This window comes from Tachypleus tridentatus, chromosome 3, assembly GCF_004210375.1.
Source record: "Tachypleus tridentatus isolate NWPU-2018 chromosome 3, ASM421037v1, whole genome shotgun sequence".
NCBI classification, from domain to species: Eukaryota; Metazoa; Arthropoda; class Merostomata; order Xiphosura; family Limulidae; genus Tachypleus; species Tachypleus tridentatus.
Window position 1 is genome coordinate 34,365,695 of NC_134827.1, and position 17,088 is coordinate 34,382,782.

A 17,088-nucleotide genomic window follows, 5' to 3' on the forward strand; every position below is an offset into this window, starting at 1 on the left:
TATCTGTGAACCATCAGTAGCAGAAAGCTAAGAATTTAGTAATTATGTAAACAGAAACCGTTTATCTGTGAGCCATCAGTAGCAGAAAGCTAAGAATTTAGTAATAACGTCAACTGAAACCGTTTATCTGCGAGTCATCAGTGGTAGAAAGCTAAGAATTTAGTAATAACGTAAAGAGAAACCGTTTATCTGTGAGCCATCAGTAGCAGAAAGCTAAGAATTTAGTAATAACGTAAACACAAACCGTTTATTTGTGAGCCATCAGCAGCAGAAAGCTAAGAATTTAGTAATAACGTCAACAGAAACCGTTTATTTGTGAGCCATCAGTAGCAGAAAGCTAAGAATTTAGTAATAACGTAAACACAAACCGTTTATTTGTGAGCCATCAGTAGCAGAAAGCTAAGAATTTAGTAATAACGTCAACAGAAACCGTTTATTTGTGAGCCATCAGTAGCAGAAAGTGAAGAATTTAGTAATAACGTCAACACAAACCGTTTATTTGTGAGCCATCAGTAGCAGAAAGCTAAGAATTTAGTAATAACGTCAACAGAAACCGTTTATTTGTGAGCCATCAGTAGTGGAAAGCTAAGAATTTAGTAATAACGTCAACAGAAACCGTTTATTTGTGAGCCATCAGTAGCAGAAAGCTAAGAATTTAGTAATAACGTCAACACAAACCGTTTATTTGTGAGCCATCAGTAGCACAAAGCTAAGAATTTAGTAATAACGTCAACAGAAACCGTTTATCTGTGAACCATCAGTAGCAGAAAGCTAAGAATTTAGTAATAACGTCAACACAAACCGTTTATTTGTGAGCCATCAGTAGCAGAAAGCTAAGAATTTAGTAATAACGTCAACAGAAACCGTTTAGCTGTGAACCATCAGTAGCAGAAAGCTAAGAATTTAGTAATTATGTAAACAGAAACCGTTTAACTGTGAGCCATCAGTAGCAGAAAGCTAAGAATTTAGTAATAACGTAAACAAAAACCGTTTATCTGTGAACCATCAGTCGCAGAAAGCTAAGAATTTAGTAATTATGTCAACAGAAACCGTTTATCTGTGAGCCATCAGTAGCAGAAAGCTAAGAATTTAGTAATTATGTAAACAGAAACCGTTTATTTGTGAGCCATCAGTAGCAGAAAGCTAAGAATTTAGTAATAACGTAAACACAAACCGTCTATTTGTGAGCCATCAGTAGCAGAAAGCTAAGAATTTAGTAATAACGTCAACAGAAACCGTTTATTTGTGAGCCATCAGTAGCACAAAGCTAAGAATTTAGTAATAACGTCAACAGAAACCGTTTATCTGTGAGCCATCAGTAGCAGAAAGCTAAGAATTTAGTAATTATGTAAACAGAAACCGTTTATCTGCGAGTCATCAGTAGTAGAAAGCTAAGAATTTAGTAATAACGTCAACAGAAACCGTTTATCTGTGAACCATCAGTAGCAGAAAGCTAAGAATTTAGTAATATCGTCAACTGAAACTGTTTATCTGTGAGCCATCAGTAGTAGAAAGCTAAGAATTTAGTAATAACGTCAACAGAAACCGTTTATCTGTGAACCATCAGTAGCAGAAAGCTAAGAATTTAGTAATTATGTAAACAGAAACCGTTTATCTGTGAGTCATCAGTAGCAGAAAGCAAAGAATTTAGTAATAACGTCAACTGAAACCGTTTATCTGCGAGTCATCAGTGGTAGAAAGCTAAGAATTTAGTAATAACGTAAAGAGAAACCGTTTATCTGTGAGCCATCAGTAGCAGAAAGCTAAGAATTTAGTAATAACGTAAACACAAACCGTTTATTTGTGAGCCATCAGCAGCAGAAAGCTAAGAATTTAGTAATAACGTCAACACAAACCGTTTATTTGTGAGCCATCAGTAGCAGAAAGCTAAGAATTTAGTAATAACGTAAACACAAACCGTTTATTTGTGAGCCATCAGTAGCAGAAAGCTAAGAATTTAGTAATAACGTCAACAGAAACCGTTTATTTGTGAGCCATCAGTAGCAGAAAGCTAAGAATTTAGTAATAACGTCAACACAAACCGTTTATTTGTGAGCCATCAGTAGCAGAAAGCTAAGAATTTAGTAATAACGTCAACGGAAACCGTTTATTTGTGAGCCATCAGTAGTGGAAAGCTAAGAATTTAGTAATAACGTCAACAGAAACCGTTTATTTGTGAGCCATCAGTAGCAGAAAGCTAAGAATTTAGTAATAACGTCAACACAAACCGTTTATTTGTGAGCCATCAGTAGCACAAAGCTAAGAATTTAGTAATAACGTCAACAGAAACCGTTTATCTGTGAACCATCAGTAGCAGAAAGCTAAGAATTTAGTAATAACGTCAACACAAACCGTTTATTTGTGAGCCATCAGTAGCAGAAAGCTAAGAATTTAGTAATAACGTCAACAGAAACCGTTTAGCTGTGAACCATCAGTAGCAGAAAGCTAAGAATTTAGTAATTATGTAAACAGAAACCGTTTAACTGTGAGCCATCAGTAGCAGAAAGCTAAGAATTTAGTAATAACGTAAACAAAAACCGTTTATCTGTGAACCATCAGTCGCAGAAAGCTAAGAATTTAGTAATTATGTCAACAGAAACCGTTTATCTGTGAGCCATCAGTAGCAGAAAGCTAAGAATTTAGTAATTATGTAAACAGAAACCGTTTATTTGTGAGCCATCAGTAGCAGAAAGCTAAGAATTTAGTAATAACGTAAACACAAACCGTCTATTTGTGAGCCATCAGTAGCAGAAAGCTAAGAATTTAGTAATAACGTCAACAGAAACCGTTTATTTGTGAGCCATCAGTAGCAGAAAGCTAAGAATTTAGTAATAACGTCAACACAAACCGTTTATTTGTGAGCCATCAGTAGCAGAAAGCTAAGAATTTAGTAATAACGTCAACAGAAACCGTTTATTTGTGAGCCATCAGTAGCAGAAAGCTAAGAATTTAGTAATTATGTAAACAGAAACCGTTTAACTGTGAGCCATCAGTAGTAGAAAGTTAAGAATTTAGTAATAACGTAAACAGAAACCGTTTATCTGTGAGCCATCAGTAGCAGAAAGCTAAGAATTTAGTAATAACGTCAACAGAAACCGTTTATCTGTGAACCATCAGTAGCAGAAAGCTAAGAATTTAGTAATATCGTCAACTGAAACTGTTTATCTGTGAGCCATCAGTAGTAGAAAGCTAAGAATTTAGTAATAACGTCAACAGAAACCGTTTATCTGTGAACCATCAGTAGCAGAAAGCTAAGAATTTAGTAATTATGTAAACAGAAACCGTTTATCTGTGAGCCATCAGTAGCAGAAAGCTAAGAATTTAGTAATAACGTCAACTGAAACCGTTTATCTGCGAGTCATCAGTAGTAGGAAGATAAGAATTTAGTAATAACGTAAACAGAAACCGTTTATCTGTGAGCCATCAGTAGCAGAAAGCTAAGAATTTAGTAATAACGTCAACAGAAACCGTTTATTTGTGAGCCATCAGTAGCAGAAAGCTAAGAATTTAGTAATAACGTCAACACAAACCGTTTATTTGTAAGCCATCAGTAGCACAAAGCTAAGAATTTAGTAATAACATCAACAGAAACCGTTTATCTGTGAGCCATCAGTAGCAGAAAGCTAAGAATTTAGTAATTATGTAAACAGAAACCGTTTATCTGCGAGTCATCAGTAGTAGAAAGCTAAGAATTTAGTAATAACGTCAACAGAAACCGTTTATCTGTGAACCATCAGTAGCAGAAAGCTAAGAATTTAGTAATATCGTCAACTGAAACTGTTTATCTGTGAGCCATCAGTAGTAGAAAGCTAAGAATTTAGTAATAACGTAAACACAAACCGTTTATTTGTGAGCCATCAGCAGCAGAAAGCTAAGAATTTAGTAATAACGTCAACACAAACCGTTTATTTGTGAGCCATCAGTAGCAGAAAGCTAAGAATTTAGTAATAACGTAAACACAAACCGTTTATTTGTGAGCCATCAGTAGCAGAAAGCTAAGAATTTAGTAATAACGTCAACAGAAACCGTTTATTTGTGAGCCATCAGTAGCAGAAAGCTAAGAATTTAGTAATAACGTCAACACAAACCGTTTATTTGTGAGCCATCAGTAGCAGAAAGCTAAGAATTTAGTAATAACGTCAACGGAAACCGTTTATTTGTGAGCCATCAGTAGTGGAAAGCTAAGAATTTAGTAATAACGTCAACAGAAACCGTTTATTTGTGAGCCATCAGTAGCAGAAAGCTAAGAATTTAGTAATAACGTCAACACAAACCGTTTATTTGTGAGCCATCAGTAGCACAAAGCTAAGAATTTAGTAATAACGTCAACAGAAACCGTTTATCTGTGAACCATCAGTAGCAGAAAGCTAAGAATTTAGTAATAACGTCAACACAAACCGTTTATTTGTGAGCCATCAGTAGCAGAAAGCTAAGAATTTAGTAATAACGTCAACAGAAACCGTTTAGCTGTGAACCATCAGTAGCAGAAAGCTAAGAATTTAGTAATTATGTAAACAGAAACCGTTTAACTGTGAGCCATCAGTAGCAGAAAGCTAAGAATTTAGTAATAACGTAAACAAAACCGTTTATCTGTGAACCATCAGTCGCAGAAAGCTAAGAATTTAGTAATTATGTCAACAGAAACCGTTTATCTGTGAGCCATCAGTAGCAGAAAGCTAAGAATTTAGTAATTATGTAAACAGAAACCGTTTATTTGTGAGCCATCAGTAGCAGAAAGCTAAGAATTTAGTAATAACGTAAACACAAACCGTCTATTTGTGAGCCATCAGTAGCAGAAAGCTAAGAATTTAGTAATAACGTCAACAGAAACCGTTTATTTGTGAGCCATCAGTAGCAGAAAGCTAAGAATTTAGTAATAACGTCAACACAAACCGTTTATTTGTGAGCCATCAGTAGCAGAAAGCTAAGAATTTAGTAATAACGTCAACAGAAACCGTTTATTTGTGAGCCATCAGTAGCAGAAAGCTAAGAATTTAGTAATTATGTAAACAGAAACCGTTTAACTGTGAGCCATCAGTAGTAGAAAGTTAAGAATTTAGTAATAACGTAAACAGAAACCGTTTATCTGTGAGCCATCAGTAGCAGAAAGCTAAGAATTTAGTAATAACGTCAACAGAAACCGTTTATCTGTGAACCATCAGTAGCAGAAAGCTAAGAATTTAGTAATATCGTCAACTGAAACTGTTTATCTGTGAGCCATCAGTAGTAGAAAGCTAAGAATTTAGTAATAACGTCAACAGAAACCGTTTATCTGTGAACCATCAGTAGCAGAAAGCTAAGAATTTAGTAATTATGTAAACAGAAACCGTTTATCTGTGAGCCATCAGTAGCAGAAAGCTAAGAATTTAGTAATAACGTCAACTGAAACCGTTTATCTGCGAGTCATCAGTAGTAGGAAGATAAGAATTTAGTAATAACGTAAACAGAAACCGTTTATCTGTGAGCCATCAGTAGCAGAAAGCTAAGAATTTAGTAATAACGTCAACAGAAACCGTTTATTTGTGAGCCATCAGTAGCAGAAAGCTAAGAATTTAGTAATAACGTCAACACAAACCGTTTATTTGTGAGCCATCAGTAGCACAAAGCTAAGAATTTAGTAATAACATCAACAGAAACCGTTTATCTGTGAGCCATCAGTAGCAGAAAGCTAAGAATTTAGTAATTATGTAAACAGAAACCGTTTATCTGCGAGTCATCAGTAGTAGAAAGCTAAGAATTTAGTAATAACGTCAACAGAAACCGTTTATCTGTGAACCATCAGTAGCAGAAAGCTAAGAATTTAGTAATATCGTCAACTGAAACTGTTTATCTGTGAGCCATCAGTAGTAGAAAGCTAAGAATTTAGTAATAACGTCAACAGAAACCGTTTATCTGTGAACCATCAGTAGCAGAAAGCTAAGAATTTAGTAATTATGTAAACAGAAACCGTTTATCTGTGAGTCATCAGTAGCAGAAAGCTAAGAATTTAGTAATAACGTCAACTGAAACCGTTTATCTGCGAGTCATCAGTAGTAGAAAGCTAAGAATTTAGTAATAACGTAAACAGAAACCGTTTATCTGTGAGCCATCAGTAGCAGAAAGCTAAGAATTTAGTAATAACGTCAACACAAACCGTTTATTTGTGAGCCATCAGTAGCAGAAAGCTAAGAATTTAGTAATAACGTCAACAGAAACCGTTTATTTGTGAGCCATCAGTAGCAGAAAGCTAAGAATTTAGTAATTATGTAAACAGAAACCGTTTATCTGCGAGTCATCAGTAGTAGAAAGCTAAGAATTTAGTAATAACGTCAACAGAAACCGTTTATCTGTGAACCATCAGTAGCAGAAAGCTAAGAATTTAGTAATATCGTCAACTGAAACTGTTTATCTGTGAGCCATCAGTAGTAGAAAGCTAAGAATTTAGTAATAACGTCAACAGAAACCGTTTATCTGTGAACCATCAGTAGCAGAAAGCTAAGAATTTAGTAATTATGTAAACAGAAACCGTTTATCTGTGAGCCATCAGTAGCAGAAAGCTAAGAATTTAGTAATAACGTCAACTGAAACCGTTTATCTGCGAGTCATCAGTGGTAGAAAGCTAAGAATTTAGTAATAACGTAAAGAGAAACCGTTTATCTGTGAGCCATCAGTAGCAGAAAGCTAAGAATTTAGTAATAACGTATACACAAACCGTTTATTTGTGAGCCATCAGCAGCAGAAAGCTAAGAATTTAGTAATAACGTCAACAGAAACCGTTTATTTGTGAGCCATCAGTAGCAGAAAGCTCAGAATTTAGTAATAACGTAAACACAAACCGTTTATTTGTGAGCCATCAGTAGCAGAAAGCTAAGAATTTAGTAATAACGTCAACAGAAACCGTTTATTTGTGAGCCATCAGTAGCAGAAAGCTAAGAATTTAGTAATAACGTCAACACAAACCGTTTATTTGTGAGCCATCAGTAGCAGAAAGCTAAGAATTTAGTAATAACGTCAACAGAAACCGTTTATTTGTGAGCCATCAGTAGTGGAAAGCTAAGAATTTAGTAATAACGTCAACAGAAACCGTTTATTTGTGAGCCATCAGTAGCAGAAAGCTAAGAATTTAGTAATAACGTCAACACAAACCGTTTATTTGTGAGCCATCAGTAGCACAAAGCTAAGAATTTAGTAATAACGTCAACAGAAACCGTTTATCTGTGAACCATCAGTAGCAGAAAGCTAAGAATTTAGTAATAACGTCAACACAAACCGTTTATTTGTGAGCCATCAGTAGCAGAAAGCTAAGAATTTAGTAATAACGTCAACAGAAACCGTTTAGCTGTGAACCATCAGTAGCAGGAAGCTAAGAATTTAGTAATTATGTAAACAGAAACCGTTTAACTGTGAGCCATCAGTAGCAGAAAGCTAAGAATTTAGTAATAACGTAAACAAAAACCGTTTATCTGTGAACCATCAGTCGCAGAAAGCTAAGAATTTAGTAATTATGTCAACAGAAACCGTTTATCTGTGAGCCATCAGTAGCAGAAAGCTAAGAATTTAGTAATTATGTAAACAGAAACCGTTTATTTGTGAGCCATCAGTAGCAGAAAGCTAAGAATTTAGTAATAACGTAAACACAAACCGTCTATTTGTGAGCCATGAGTAGCAGAAAGCTAAGAATTTAGTAATAACGTCAACAGAAACCGTTTATTTGTGAGCCATCAGTAGCAGAAAGCTAAGAATTTAGTAATAACGTCAACACAAACCGTTTATTTGTGAGCCATCAGTAGCAGAAAGCTAAGAATTTAGTAATAACGTCAACAGAAACCGTTTATTTGTGAGCCATCAGTAGCAGAAAGCTCAGAATTTAGTAATAACGTAAACACAAACCGTTTATTTGTGAGCCATCAGTAGCAGAAAGCTAAGAATTTAGTAATAACGTCAACAGAAACCGTTTATTTGTGAGCCATCAGTAGCAGAAAGCTAAGAATTTAGTAATAACGTCAACACAAACCGTTTATTTGTGAGCCATCAGTAGCAGAAAGCTAAGAATTTAGTAATAACGTCAACAGAAACCGTTTATTTGTGAGCCATCAGTAGTGGAAAGCTAAGAATTTAGTAATAACGTCAACAGAAACCGTTTATTTGTGAGCCATCAGTAGCAGAAAGCTAAGAATTTAGTAATAACGTCAACACAAACCGTTTATTTGTGAGCCATCAGTAGCACAAAGCTAAGAATTTAGTAATAACGTCAACAGAAACCGTTTATCTGTGAACCATCAGTAGCAGAAAGCTAAGAATTTAGTAATAACGTCAACACAAACCGTTTATTTGTGAGCCATCAGTAGCAGAAAGCTAAGAATTTAGTAATAACGTCAACAGAAACCGTTTAGCTGTGAACCATCAGTAGCAGAAAGCTAAGGATTTAGTAATTATGTAAACAGAAACCGTTTAACTGTGAGCCATCAGTAGCAGAAAGCTAAGAATTTAGTAATAACGTAAACAAAACCGTTTATCTGTGAACCATCAGTCGCAGAAAGCTAAGAATTTAGTAATTATGTCAACAGAAACCGTTTATCTGTGAGCCATCAGTAGCAGAAAGCTAAGAATTTAGTAATTATGTAAACAGAAACCGTTTATTTGTGAGCCATCAGTAGCAGAAAGCTAAGAATTTAGTAATAACGTAAACACAAACCGTCTATTTGTGAGCCATCAGTAGCAGAAAGCTAAGAATTTAGTAATAACGTCAACAGAAACCGTTTATTTGTGAGCCATCAGTAGCAGAAAGCTAAGAATTTAGTAATAACGTCAACACAAACCGTTTATTTGTGAGCCATCAGTAGCAGAAAGCTAAGAATTTAGTAATAACGTCAACAGAAACCGTTTATTTGTGAGCCATCAGTAGCAGAAAGCTAAGAATTTAGTAATTATGTAAACAGAAACCGTTTAACTGTGAGCCATCAGTAGTAGAAAGTTAAGAATTTAGTAATAACGTAAACAGAAACCGTTTATCTGTGAACCATCAGTAGCAGAAAGCTAAGAATTTAGTAATTATGTAAACAGAAACCGTTTATTTGTGAGCAATCAGTAGCAGAAAGTTAAGAATTTAGTAATAACGTAAACAGAAACCGTTTATCTGTGAACCATCAGTAGTAGAAAGTTAAGAATTTAGTAATAACGTAAACAGAAACCGTTTATCTGTGAACCATCAGTAGCAGAAAGCTAAGAATTTAGTAATTATGTAAACAGAAACCGTTTATTTGTGAGCAATCAGTAGCAGAAAGTTAAGAATTTAGTAATAACGTAAACAGAAACCGTTTATTTGTGAGCAATCAGTAGCACAAAGCTAAGAATTTAGTAATAACGTCAACAGAAACCGTTTATCTGTGAACCATCAGTAGCAGAAAGCTAAGAATTTAGTAATAACGTCAACACAAACCGTTTATTTGTGAGCCATCAGTAGCAGAAAGCTAAGAATTTAGTAATAACGTCAACAGAAACCGTTTAGCTGTGAACCATCAGTAGCAGGAAGCTAAGAATTTAGTAATTATGTAAACAGAAACCGTTTAACTGTGAGCCATCAGTAGCAGAAAGCTAAGAATTTAGTAATAACGTAAACAAAACCGTTTATCTGTGAACCATCAGTCGCAGAAAGCTAAGAATTTAGTAATTATGTCAACAGAAACCGTTTATCTGTGAGCCATCAGTAGCAGAAAGCTAAGAATTTAGTAATTATGTAAACAGAAACCGTTTATTTGTGAGCCATCAGTAGCAGAAAGCTAAGAATTTAGTAATAACGTAAACACAAACCGTCTATTTGTGAGCCATGAGTAGCAGAAAGCTAAGAATTTAGTAATAACGTCAACAGAAACCGTTTATTTGTGAGCCATCAGTAGCAGAAAGCTAAGAATTTAGTAATAACGTCAACACAAACCGTTTATTTGTGAGCCATCAGTAGCAGAAAGCTAAGAATTTAGTAATAACGTCAACAGAAACCGTTTATTTGTGAGCCATCAGTAGCAGAAAGCTCAGAATTTAGTAATAACGTAAACACAAACCGTTTATTTGTGAGCCATCAGTAGCAGAAAGCTAAGAATTTAGTAATAACGTCAACAGAAACCGTTTATTTGTGAGCCATCAGTAGCAGAAAGCTAAGAATTTAGTAATAACGTCAACACAAACCGTTTATTTGTGAGCCATCAGTAGCAGAAAGCTAAGAATTTAGTAATAACGTCAACAGAAACCGTTTATTTGTGAGCCATCAGTAGTGGAAAGCTAAGAATTTAGTAATAACGTCAACAGAAACCGTTTATTTGTGAGCCATCAGTAGCAGAAAGCTAAGAATTTAGTAATAACGTCAACACAAACCGTTTATTTGTGAGCCATCAGTAGCACAAAGCTAAGAATTTAGTAATAACGTCAACAGAAACCGTTTATCTGTGAACCATCAGTAGCAGAAAGCTAAGAATTTAGTAATAACGTCAACACAAACCGTTTATTTGTGAGCCATCAGTAGCAGAAAGCTAAGAATTTAGTAATAACGTCAACAGAAACCGTTTAGCTGTGAACCATCAGTAGCAGAAAGCTAAGGATTTAGTAATTATGTAAACAGAAACCGTTTAACTGTGAGCCATCAGTAGCAGAAAGCTAAGAATTTAGTAATAACGTAAACAAAACCGTTTATCTGTGAACCATCAGTCGCAGAAAGCTAAGAATTTAGTAATTATGTCAACAGAAACCGTTTATCTGTGAGCCATCAGTAGCAGAAAGCTAAGAATTTAGTAATTATGTAAACAGAAACCGTTTATTTGTGAGCCATCAGTAGCAGAAAGCTAAGAATTTAGTAATAACGTAAACACAAACCGTCTATTTGTGAGCCATCAGTAGCAGAAAGCTAAGAATTTAGTAATAACGTCAACAGAAACCGTTTATTTGTGAGCCATCAGTAGCAGAAAGCTAAGAATTTAGTAATAACGTCAACACAAACCGTTTATTTGTGAGCCATCAGTAGCAGAAAGCTAAGAATTTAGTAATAACGTCAACAGAAACCGTTTATTTGTGAGCCATCAGTAGCAGAAAGCTAAGAATTTAGTAATTATGTAAACAGAAACCGTTTAACTGTGAGCCATCAGTAGTAGAAAGTTAAGAATTTAGTAATAACGTAAACAGAAACCGTTTATCTGTGAACCATCAGTAGCAGAAAGCTAAGAATTTAGTAATTATGTAAACAGAAACCGTTTATTTGTGAGCAATCAGTAGCAGAAAGTTAAGAATTTAGTAATAACGTAAACAGAAACCGTTTATCTGTGAACCATCAGTAGTAGAAAGTTAAGAATTTAGTAATAACGTAAACAGAAACCGTTTATCTGTGAACCATCAGTAGCAGAAAGCTAAGAATTTAGTAATTATGTAAACAGAAACCGTTTATTTGTGAGCAATCAGTAGCAGAAAGTTAAGAATTTAGTAATAACGTAAACAGAAACCGTTTATTTGTGAGCAATCAGTAGCAGAAAGTTAAGAATTTAGTAATAACGTAAACAGAAACCTTATATTTATCGGAAGTTTCATTATACGGATATACTTTATTAGGGAAACTGTGACAAAATTATCCAACCGTATTCTACCCATGGTAACATTACACTGTTACTCAACCGGCCGGATTCCCCACTGGTACAGCGGTAACCCTAAGGATTTATTACGCTAAAATCAGGGGTTCGATTCCCTTCGGTGAACTCAGCAGGTAGCCCAATGTGGCTTTGCTATAAGAGAAAAAAACACAAATGGCCGGGGAGTGCCCTGAAATAAACATAAATGTACGGTGCTAAACACGAGTTCCACCAAAGCTTGTAATTGCAGATAAACATCACTATAATAGTTTATAGAAATTAATTTTAAGAAGATGACCCCCTCTGTGGAAATTATTACATTAAGGGGGATCATTGCAAAAGTTCCATTTATATGTCGTTTTATGAAACACTAGCTTCTATTTTCTAAAATTATTTTGTTTTCCGCGAAATACGAAAGTGGAAATACGTTTGTTTGTTGTTAAAACAAAGAAGATCGATGTGTTATCTGAGGCAGTTGTGCACAAGAAACAAAGATATAAAGTTTTATTTGTTGTGTATGGTGTTTCAGTTTATCTTTTACAAGAGAAGAATCATTTTTTGTTTGTTCTTATATTCATGTTTAAACTCGACCTTTAACTAAAGAGTGAAGCTGCAACCACAGTTGACTTGAGCAGTGTAGGATTTAAACCACAGTCGACTTGAGCAGTGTAGGAGTTAAACCACAGTCGACTTGAGCAGTGTAGGATTTAAACCACAGTCGACTTGAGCAGTGTAGGATTTACACCACAGTCGACTTGAGCAGTGTAGGATTTAAACCACAGTCGGCTTGAGCAGTGTAGGATTTAAACCACAGTCGACTTGAGCAGTGTAGGAGTTAACCCACAGTCGACTTGAGCAGTGTAGGATTTAAACCACAGTCGGCTTGAGCAGTGTAGGATTTAAACCACAGTCGACTTGAGCAGTGTAGGAGTTAAACCACAGTCGACTTGAGCAGTGTAGGATTTAAACTAGAGGGAAATTAGAAGCGATCCCAAAAGACAACAAATAAATCATATGACCCGAGCGGTATACATCTATATGACCTCTCCTAGTGTCAGCACTAAATGATAAGACTGAAAGTAAGTCGTTCAGTGTCATTGTCAGTGTCAGCACTAAATGACAGCACTGGAGATAAGTCGTTCAGTGTCAGAACTAAATGACACCACTGGAGATAAGTCGTTCAGTGTCATTGTCAGTGTCAGAACTAAATGACACCACTGGAGATAAGTCGTTCAGTGTCATTGTCAGTGTCAGCACTAAATGACAGCACTGGAGATAAGTCGTTCAGTGTCACTTTAAATGATATTCAGTTCAGTGTTAAAAATGAATCTTATTCTTTAGAATTATTTGACTCTTTCTGTATATCAACTTCATATCGTTTAGAATTACATTATTATTAAGGCGCACACTAATTAACTAACAATATTCAATTTAACAAGGTTATAATACGTAACTTACATGTTATTGTCTTGCAGTTTATGGGCCACTTCAAATGCTACTGTAAAGTGTCCCCAGGGACCATTGACCTTTATTTTAGAAACAAATAAACTCATCATAGACTTTAAGGACCCCTGAGGTTATCATTCCATTTTTGGATCTGTCTTGGTATGTACTTTATTTCTATTGGGTTGAGGAATAATTCGTGAGCGTTTTTTCAAGTTAAACAAATATATTCATAAATGAAACGCTTTCGCAAAATATTTCATGTCATTTGGTAGATAATTTTTTGCTCTAATAGATGGTGTGTTTGATTTTCATATGTCTTTAGTTTTTGCTTTCATTTTCAGCTCATTAAATGGACTGTCAAGTGGACAAAATCGAGCATTTTCGACACCATCTGCTTTTCGCATTTAATTTCTTGCAATTTCGTTTAAAACAATGCATACTATATACCTAGGTATTACATGAAATAAAGTATCAAAATAAATGTTTTGGGTGTAATGTGTTCATGCATTGAAGTATTGTATAGTCTTGCATGTAATGCTTGAATGAAATTATTTAAAAACGCTCAACCTAATAATTATGCAGCAAGGGATCCCGCTGGATTAAATATATTAGTTTTTATTCGTTTATGTTTCAATTAGTTCTATGTTTTCAGCTGCTTCAAAGGTGTTAACCTTACTTCTAATCGGTCAATTACTTTTAAACATCACGATGAAAAAAAGAAAAGAAATTAAGAGATTCCATTTCAGTGGATGAGCCCGGCGTGGCCAGGTGGTTAAGGCACTCGACTCGTAATCCGAAGGTTGCGGGTTCGAATCCCCGTCACATCAAACATGCTCGCCCTTTCAGCCGTGGAGACGTTATAATGTGACGGTCAATCCCACTATTCGTTGGTAAAAGAGTAGCCCAAGAGTTGGCGGTGGGTGGTGATGACTAGCCTGCCTTCCCTTTAGTCTTACACTGCTAAATTAGGGACGGCTAGCGCAGAGAGCCCTCGAGTAGCTTTGCGCGAAATTCAAAACAAACAAACAGTTCAGTGGCGCCACGCCGTCTACGGCTGGTATGACTGTATGTATTTCCTGTAATTATTTCTACAGCATTACCCAGTGACGACAGTGTCCACTGTGGAGCACCTTAAAACGTTTTGTTATTTCTTTAATGACTGAATTTGTCCCTGTATTCGTAAATTCGTGAAACCTAAATTACTTCATTCACGTGTTACATGTCCCAAAAATTATTAATAAGTGGGTCGTGGGGATCTTTTTGCGTGCAGGTGTCGCTAATCGAGCTTTGCCTTTAGCCAATCAGCAGTAGCAGATGATTTAGTGTGAGGGTGACAGAGATAATATTCATTACAACATTGTTACTTCACGTAAGCCTAACGGAATTTCAAACACATCCTGAAGCATTACGTCTTTCCACACCACTACGGTTTTCTATATACTGACCTTCTTACCTATTTACTGTGTTGTTGACCTTGAAAACTAACACACATACAGACAAACGTATGATATACCTGGACTGAGTTTAAACACACATTTTCACTTACAAATCTTATATAAAAATACAAGGGCGAAAAGTACAGAATATCTTTCAATTTAAATTTAAGATGGAGACAGAACGCCCGTTATTTTAACTTATTCCAACATATCCATTTAAAGACAAATACCAGTTCTATATTACAATTAGAAGAATTGGAAGTTGTGAAGAAAACTATATACGTTTACCAATAAACAGGACATCTGTACAAACTACAAGATAATGTTTTAACTGGAAAGACTCTATCAAAACGTAAGAAAACAACCAACGAAGCATATTTTCCATAATACCTTCAAAGTGATTTTATAAATTCGGAAACAAAAAACAGTTAGGACGTAGGGAATGCAAGTAATATGAAACGATAACATTTTTAGTAATAAACCAGAGTTTTCGATTTTTTTTAAATTTCGTGCAAGGCTACACGAGGGCTATCTGCACTAGCTGTTCCTAATTTAGTATTGCAAGCCTAGAGGGAAGGCAGCTAATGATCACCACCCACCGCCAACGTTTAGACTACTCTTTTACCAAAGAATACTGGAATTGATCGTAACTTTATAATGCCTCTAAGGCTGAAAAGGCTAGCATGTTTTATGTGACGGGGATTCGAACCCGCGACCCTCTGACTACGAGTGAAGCACCCTAACCATCTGGTCATGCCAGGCCTATTTTAGAAATTACTTCTACACTTGAGCCAGCTCGGCATCTTAACGTGGTTTCAAAATCACTTATTCGAAGATATCCGAATCCACTTGGCATACCAGCTGGATCTGCAATTCGCCAAGTGATTACTGCATTGAGAGCGAAACATGTTATCTTCAAAATAGGGGATTGGATTCATATAAGAGAAACCACTAGTTTCAGTACTGTGTGAAACTAACGACACAGTAAAGTCAGATATACAGTGTTGAAGTTGAAACAAATACAAGATGCATTACAATATTATTTCTGTAGCGATTCTCAAACTAAAAATGTCATTTCTGTAATGAACAGTAAATATAAAAAGGATCATATAATGCCCAGTACTGTACCATCATAGTATAATCCATATAGACTTCGCCATGTCATGTTTTTATTAATTTTTTTCGTTTTATTCATTAAGTTCTATGGAATCCCTGGTTTCCAGAATCTACCCCTCTCCCTTGTTGACCATCTTAGGCTCAGTACCAAAATATGCTTGGGCTTGCTCGTGCAGCAGATGGTAATATATAAAAAAAAAGTTTCTGCAAGGCCTATCTTACTTAGGGTATTTAGTAAAGCTGTTTTAACCTGCTAACTTCGCTAAGACCTGGGCCACTTATTAATAGACCTGATTTTCTTCAATTTTTTTAAAGTAGTCCCTTCACTAAGACCAGTGTTGTTTATGAATTTAATTTCTCTAGATCATAACCTTTAGCTGGACATGTTTCTCCATATCTTATTCAGGCTATAAACTTTACTGCGACTTCAGATATTTTGGTACGAACCAACAGTTCAGTCGACATCTTTAATTCTATCGGAGCTTCGTGATTAGGCACTCGACTCGCAACGTGGGCTTCGCGAATTCACATTCTGTCACCGAACATGTTCGTCATTTTGGTGATTGGTACAAAATAGCCATCGCTTTTAAATTAGGCCCTCGAATAACATTGTGGGAAATTCAACAAACAAACGGAAATTTTAATACGATTCAATCTTCAATTGCAAACAGGAGATAAGAAACTTATAGCTCGAGACGCTAACAATAAACGGTACCAAGTTTTTTGATCAAATAAGGAAAAGAGAAAATGAGGATATTAAAAAAGGGGAAAGACAGTGGAAGCGAAGATACGCCATAAATTATTAACAAATCGTAAGTGAAGTCGTCGAAGTTTTAACTGGTTAAGTATGCAAACTTTCAATAAACAAAATAATCTTAATAACGATTGGACTAATAATACATTTAACACTTACATGACAAAACAAATCCTTGTCTCTACCAGCATTCTGTTTCGTCTCGGCAATTCACAGATTCCACAACTATGCACTCATTGGAAAACCGCGCGTTCACTAAACCTAAGCCTCTTTACTTCGGTGTCTTGCGACCTCAGTAGTTATTAAACGCTGTTTTTATTTTACGCCAGGGGGAAAAGATGGTCCTAGTGTTCTAATTCACTAGTTCTACTTGTCTGTGTATGCTGTTATTTTTTATGTTTTCTCAGTGACCTCAATACCGGATTACAATAGCACGTGAAAGATCCTTTAGATGGTGGCGGTCAAGTTACACCTAATATTACCATGCACTAAGGAGAGGTGTATTTTATTCAAACAGACTAAGTTTCTACATATGAATTAGAAATAATTTGATTTTAATGGGAAATTTACCTATCGTCATGGGTTGTACACCTCAGGTTTCACTAACAGAGATAAACCAAACACATTGAAATAAACTGAAAATAAAATAAGTGCATCGCCCTCTGGTAACACAGGAAATGTAGCTTGTTATTTAGCTAAACCATATTTAGCTCCGGAAATAGGAAGATTTACTTGTTAAATAAACAACTGA

General features: G+C 35.5%; 1 protein-coding gene across 1 annotated transcript in view; it reads right to left on the bottom strand.

The window, feature by feature from the left end:
* Positions 1-16,616, bottom strand: part of LOC143246672 (salivary peroxidase/catechol oxidase-like) — a 69,428-nt gene extending 52,812 nt beyond the window's left edge. Inside the window, exon 1 of the mRNA XM_076493747.1 lies at positions 16,497-16,616. Within this exon, the coding sequence (XP_076349862.1) occupies positions 16,497-16,528 (32 nt within the window). The 5' untranslated portion in view covers positions 16,529-16,616. The remainder of the gene's footprint in view (positions 1-16,496) is intronic.
* Positions 16,617-17,088: the final 472 nt, after the last annotated feature.